Source organism: Ciona intestinalis, unplaced genomic scaffold (genome assembly GCF_000224145.3).
Source record: "Ciona intestinalis unplaced genomic scaffold, KH HT000344.1, whole genome shotgun sequence".
Taxonomy (NCBI): Eukaryota; Metazoa; Chordata; class Ascidiacea; order Phlebobranchia; family Cionidae; genus Ciona; species Ciona intestinalis.
In genome coordinates this window covers 1,865-8,676 of record NW_004190665.1, presented here as the reverse complement: position 1 = coordinate 8,676, position 6,812 = coordinate 1,865, and the positions used below count along the sequence as shown (strand labels likewise).

The following is a 6,812-nucleotide window of genomic DNA, read 5'->3' as shown; positions in this document are numbered from 1 at the left end:
CAGTGGCGCCAACCCCACGACCAAAAACACGACTGCGACCGAATTAGTTGAAAGTCTAGGCCCCTGTAATTCCATCATATAAGATTACGATCTGTACATTCTATACGGGTTTAAGGGGGGAGCTATTAGTAGAGGCTTGAGTGACCTAATGGCATCTACTTGAGAATCAACGCAAATAAATTGACAGCGTCTGGTAGATGTTAACACACGATGGGTCCTTGTGTAGTTTTGCTCATTGATAGTTCTGATAAAAAGGTTTTAGACCACACACGTATATTACTCCAGCGGAACCAGCAACACTTGTCCTCGTGCAATGGTTGCTTATCGCTAAGCAAAGGCTTGTGGAAATTATTAGATGCTGGTCCGGCTTTGAAAACGAACAGTTCGTAGGTATGGGATGCTTAAACCACTGTGGCCATTACAACCAATAAGGGTTCAATATTGAATGTACCAGAATTGTATGCTTATACTTATAAGTGGACCACCGTGCTGTGGTGATTTTGAAACCCTTCCAACAAAGAAAAGGATAGGAGAGCAAACACACTTTTTTTATTTTGAAAGTCAGAATTGTAGAATTCTTAAGAATAGCAAAGACATTTCAACGCTAAATGCTAAACCATCAACAGAACTGCAACTTAAAAAACTTTACATGAAAGAACTACCCAGCAAAGGCCAGTAAACAGTGGCAAACGTTTCAGACCACCGCGCCGCTTTTATAAGCTGCCCTCGCTGCGCATTCACTTGCACAAACCAAAAAACGTCTGCTCCACCAATATATAACATGAAGTTAGGGTGTGACGTCATCATTTCTAAAAGTCGGCTTACTGGACGGACCTATAGTTATAGTGGTAAGAGAACGAAGCCAACAAAAAATCAGCCTTTTTTCATTGTGAAACAAGGACTTATTTAATAAATAGTAAAAACATGTTGTATACAGAGTCAATTGTAACTGTAATTTTCCTAATGTTGAGTTACATAACAATAATGTGCAGTATATTGACCAACATATAAATTGCAATGCCAACCCCTAGCTCTCTGGTGATTGTTTGCCACAAGTGTTCTCGTCGGCCGGTTAGCTCAGTTGGTTAGAGCGTCGTGCTAATAACGCGAATGTCGCGGGTTCGATCCCCGTACTGGCCACTTCTGCCTCGATAGCTCAGTTGGGAGAGCGTTAGACTGAAGATCTAAAGGTCCCTGGTTCAATCCCGGGTCGGGGCAGACTTTTTAAGCATAAACTTTAAAGAATCACAGAAACAAATTAGCCAGTTTAATGTCGTTAAAAGTTTAATGTCGTTTAATGACTCAAAAAGTGTAAGTAACGTACACACTTAATTGCTGATATATTTTAAATGGGTACGCTTATTTTTTATGCACAACTTTCCGATAACTAAAACGAAATCACGCTATATACGTAGCATATGCATGTGCCTTTTGTGTCATACGTGAATCTGAACCAAACGTGCAAGCGGACATATTGTAACATAAATTCAAAGTAAAAAGTGAATTGTATTTAGAATGACAGCAAGCATGCACAGGTTTAATAACTACGATACGGCAATAAACATAGCATTTAAAATGCTGCTAAATTGTGTTAATAAAAAAAAGTTTTGCATGTGTAGGTAATAGATGTCTACGACGTTTCCTCTCTCTTCAGATACCTCTCGTTGTCAACGTCGATTGAAATCTCCAGTTGCTGAAGTTTAAAGAGTTATTCCAATAACATAAAGTAAAGGCATAAGTAATTGCTGCAACCCAAGTTAATTTCACAAATGAGCTAGTGACGTTTATTAATTTCTAAACACAACCCACCGATCCAGGAATGTTATTCAAAGCTTCCTGAATCCTCCTTTCCTCTTCTTCATTAGCGAACCTCCAGATTAATCCCGGACCTTCGTTTCGGAAGCAAAGAGCAAGTTGTAGCATCAGATCAATCTTAGGGAGGATCTCACACAAGATTCCAACATCTTCTGACTCCAGGAAGTTTCCAGCAATTCGGAGTTCAGCAATCTACATCAATATAAAGCGGGGTAAACGTTGGTAATTGGAGTAACTCTTTACGATACGTTCATAATTATGTAAGTTGCATCGACATGCAATGAATAAAAGAAGCCAACTTATCCTAAAATGACAGTCAACACGGGTTCATCTACTTCGTGCACGTTCACTTTACATTTATTCATTCTTCGGCCAGCACAGGAATACAGCCAAACACTCACTGTTCCCTTCATGTTTTTTATCCCGCGTGCGATCACTCTAAACGATTGTGACGTAATCCCACTATGACGTAGATCAAGTTGTTTGACGCATTTCTTTACTTTGCTTAGAACACGTGACAAAGCGTCGGCTTCACACATAGAAAGAACAGAATAACTGAGATCGACCAGATCCGGGAAGTGATCTGCTGCAGTTTGGATAACTACATCGTTATCGCATTCCCTCAGGTCCAATAGCAGGTTCAGAAACAAACGTTTTCCTGTGAACACCCTTGTTATAACGTCTGTTATATTGCCAGTCGCATATAAATGGGTTAGATTCATTCATACATGATTTATTCAACCATTGAACCATCGACATTGGCCCACACACTATAAGAAGATATCGGGTATGGTCCACAACTCACCCAAAACCGCTGTTGCTTATAATTAAGCTGTTATTAACTTATTGCAACTCCTGATAAAAAGGACTAGAACCTATTTTACACACGTATATTATATAAGATTAAATCAGACACAGCCTTACCATCTTTAGTGTAAGGAATGTCGACTGCTTTGAAACGACGAAACATTTCTTGCAGAATCAAATCTCGTTTGAGTGACATTGTATCTGTAAGTGCATTGGATAGGCTTTGAAATGTGAAATATGTACGGAGCCATTCAGTTCAGTATCAACGAAACCGAGGAGGTATGAACGCTATACTCAGTTATATATGTTGACTGCGTGGTGTTTATATATATAAAGTACGAAGATTGGACACCTTAGCATATAATATCCAAATAAACAATTAACAACGGTCTATAGGAACCATGAAGATATTTTATATTTTTTGATTTTTTATACTACCGAATTGGACGAGAAAATGGAATAAAAAGATATCTCATCTTTCCCCGCCCTACTATATAGCTAAAGATATAAGGGTATCATCGTAACTGGATGGCACATGTCACCAATAGTACCTTAAACGCGTAAGCAGCCAATACACAGATTCAGTAACTTATCGATAACTACACTGAGAAAGATAGCACATATTTGATATTCATATTTACCAACCTCTAGGGGGCGGTTGCGGTCGAAAAAAAGCCAAGATTTTGCTCCATGGTGCTGAAGAAAACGTATGACATATTAGAAAATCACAAGATGTTTATAGTACAAGCGCTAAACATATACGCATCAAACAGAAACCGGGATGCAAGTCCTTGTACAATTTGTTTCTCTTTGGTACATTATTCCATTTTCGGATTGGTGGCTCTTAATGTCTTTATCCAGCCTATATAGACCAGGACCAGGTTACCGAGACATATCGCGGGGTATATCAAAAGGTAGAGAGTTTGGAATCATCCAAAGTAGCATTCAGTAAAACATTATAATGAAAAACAGTTCAAATTACCTTCACGCTTTCGTTTAACTCCTCTGTTTACGCAACAAACAGAAGACACGTCATCGTCTTTTTTTACCAACAACCCGCACAGAAACCACGTGACCATGCTCCAGTGGTTATCAAAAAGTTTGTTTCCAAGAAATCTTTTAAACTCCGCAACTGACATCTCGTTCTTGATGTAACTTGCTGAGAAATACTCTTGAAACAGTTGATGGGAGAAGTAATGTTTTATATCTCCCTCGAAAACTCTCTGGGATATCATGGTATTAGCAACGCTTATAATAAGGTCTTGTACCTCTTCTGCGGTGATTTGTTCTCTTGCTAATGCGTGGTCACTTATCAGAACTGTTCCTTCTTCCGTTGCTGCGAAGGCGATCCTGGATAGTTGACGAGTTAGTTGTGGTATATCAGTAACTGTATTGCCGACCCTCCTGAGGTGTTCAAGTACGCAGGTAAATACTTGCGTCATCGTCGATACGTTTTTAATGCCAGCACTGTTAGGGTAACGCATTGAAATAACGATAAGTTGCATCATTAGTGGGTTAGATATGAAGGTCACTAGTTGTGGGGATTCTGCATGAACTTTATCCCACAGTTGGTTGGCTGTTTCTCCAGCAAAGAAGTTGAAGAGCGTCCTTGTATCTTCGGGAGTGAAGTCCTGCAAATAGATCGTCCGCTTTGGGCGTAGATGATCTTGCAGGCCGATCATTGCGTGCGGTCTGGACATCACGTACAGACATACATCAGGGAGATACGTAGCTGAGAAAATATTTGCCACAATTTCAGCGATATGTAGTTTTGCATCGGTCCCCAGATTGGATGTTTTCATATCTTGGTACCAAGTCGCTTGGTCCAACCCGTCAAGTATAAGAACACACTTATTTTGGTTTTCCATTATGTATTTGAACACGCCTTTACGATGTTTCTCTTCTGTTAACTTGTGGAAGTTATTATCGACAAGAAATTCTTTCAAATTGAGCTTGTGGTTTGGACTGTAGTTAAGGTCCATCACTTTAATGAGAAGAACTATTTTCCCGGCATCCTCGTGCAGTCGTCGCATCCGCTTTGATAATGTTGTTTTACCGGATCCAGCATTTCCAATAAAACCAGTGGACCTGGTTTGACTTTTTGATTTGGACTTAGATTGACTTTTTAAATTAGACTTAGGTTGACTTTTTGATTTGGACTTAGGTTGACTTTCTGAATCGGACTTAGGTTGACTTTCTGGATTGGACTTTGATTGACTTTCTGCAAAGCTGTCAAATGAGATATTTTCACCTTTCTTTAGCTTTGGTTCAGTGTTTGACGGAGCGTAAGCTTCATTCTCCATCACTGCCCCACGGTTGTAGAATGATATCTTTGTAAGAAGCGGATGTATAACCGGGATGTCAGATTGGTTACAGTTAAGAATATGAACCTGCACGTCGTTGTCTACTGTTTGCTTCTTCAATAAATCTCTCACCATTTCAAAAGTATACTGTGGGTCTAAAGGCAAAAATAAATTTATACAACTTCAGCTGCCATCTTATAAAGTTCTTACCCTCATATACGTGCGGTTGATGAAAATGAACTTCGTTGCCGCTTCCATCTATGTTTACAGTTGTACTTGTTGGCGGGGTAGCGATATCCATATTGTTTCACCGGTATATTATGTCTTCTTATTCAATTTTACTACCCAAACCCCCACACACCCCTCATGTTTGAAATACCAAACATATTTTAACCTTATCAATAAATTGTCCTTTAGCCACGACAACGTCATTATTAAAACATTCCCGTGCATTAATATACAGACATCATTTTTATTTATCCCTTTGAACACAGTAACAAAAGTCTTGCTCTTACTACCTGTCTTGAACTACCAAGCCAAAGCACTCGCCTATCTTTATAGTTCCTCATTTAACGGTAAACAGGCTTCTCATTAAATTGTAAAAGGGCTATTGAGAAAACGATTATTTAAACCAAAGGAACCTCGTTACACAAACCTACACCATTTTAACATTTATACTAATATGCCGTGTAACATCCGATAACTATATATATATAAGGAATGAAATCCAGCATAGTTTTATTGCTGTAGTATTATACACTGCATGGACGTTGGAATAGTCTGGTATATAGCTGATGAGGCGTGTTATACCGACACCATCGCTGTATGTAAATACTTGGGTCTATTTATTCTGTATGACCGCAATCGCTGATTAAGCAGAGTAATGCAGTGGGTTCACGGTTCGTAACCATGATTTAAATATTTGATGTTAGCTTGGTTCTGATTTCGTCCGTTCAGGCTTGAATAAGCACACACCCGCAATAAACACAACGTTCCACAGCTATAGCCCGGCAACTAAATAGCTCCTGTATAACTTAAGCTGTACACGGATCTGATTTTGTCAATGCTTATATACACGAGTCCTTGGCATATAAAAGCCGCTTCGGTTAAACAACGTTTTGTTTTCTTATTTACCCCATAGCCCCTTACCATTGTGCTTCGTGTCTATTGTGTTAAAAGTGTCCTTCAGTTTACGTTATGGTAGAATGAAGATCGCTATAAAAATCATTTTAGCCTTTTACTTCTACATTTAGTGTTTTACACACAATGACTTGTATTTTATTCTTTATATACTTTTTATCCATTGTCGTTCAATTACAAATTCTCGTAAACTGTCCACATATATTTGTGTCGCAGTATGAACACGCCCCCAATGCATGTTTGGTTAATATTTTACAAAACCGCTTCCTATGTGCGTTTAATTTACATTTTACTCTCGAATCGACTGTGCGAAAACATACCATTGGTCGGTGTATCAACTACAAATATTTGAGCTCATGTTATACCACGGTTTACGAAGCGTTGAGATAACATTTAAAGTAACCGATCGCATCAAAGCTGGGAAACCCCTGCCCGTGGCTGATGTGCTTTGTAACCGCTGGTATGCGGACTTACGTTAAAACGTAAAGGTTATTCCTTTTATTCAGTATAGAATGTTAACAATATTTTGTATGTACATGATAACAGTTGTGTGCGTTTTAGTAAATTTATTCAGACATTAATACGATGAGTTCTCTCTTATCCGCCATGGCAGTAGCATCGGGCTTCAAACCCGAGACCCCTCGGTTACTCGGTGGCCATATTTTACTACTACTGTGGCATAATGAAGAAGCGTAGACGATATTGATTTTTCCTGATGAAGACTAAACCCTGCCTTAAAGGACATCA

General features: G+C 39.0%; 1 protein-coding gene and 2 non-coding genes across 3 annotated transcripts; 2 read left to right on the top strand and 1 right to left on the bottom strand.

Annotated features, from left to right (window-relative positions):
- Positions 1 to 1,066: 1,066 nt before the first annotated feature.
- trnai-aau lies at positions 1,067 to 1,140 on the top strand. The gene has a single exon. It is a non-coding gene; the product is annotated as a tRNA-Ile (tRNA).
- A 5-nt stretch (positions 1,141 to 1,145) lies between these two features.
- trnaf-gaa lies at positions 1,146 to 1,218 on the top strand. The gene has a single exon. It is a non-coding gene; the product is annotated as a tRNA-Phe (tRNA).
- A 391-nt stretch (positions 1,219 to 1,609) lies between these two features.
- LOC108950597 lies at positions 1,610 to 5,325 on the bottom strand. The gene is made up of 7 exons (XM_018816592.2): positions 5,136 to 5,325; positions 3,605 to 5,080; positions 3,268 to 3,318; positions 2,740 to 2,823; positions 2,217 to 2,473; positions 1,810 to 2,007; positions 1,610 to 1,693 (listed from the first exon to the last, which is right to left on the bottom strand). Exons 1-7 carry the CDS (start codon positions 5,224 to 5,226, stop codon positions 1,631 to 1,633), a joined length of 2,220 nt encoding a protein of 739 aa, XP_018672137.2. The 5' UTR covers positions 5,227 to 5,325; the 3' UTR covers positions 1,610 to 1,630.
- Positions 5,326 to 6,812: the final 1,487 nt, after the last annotated feature.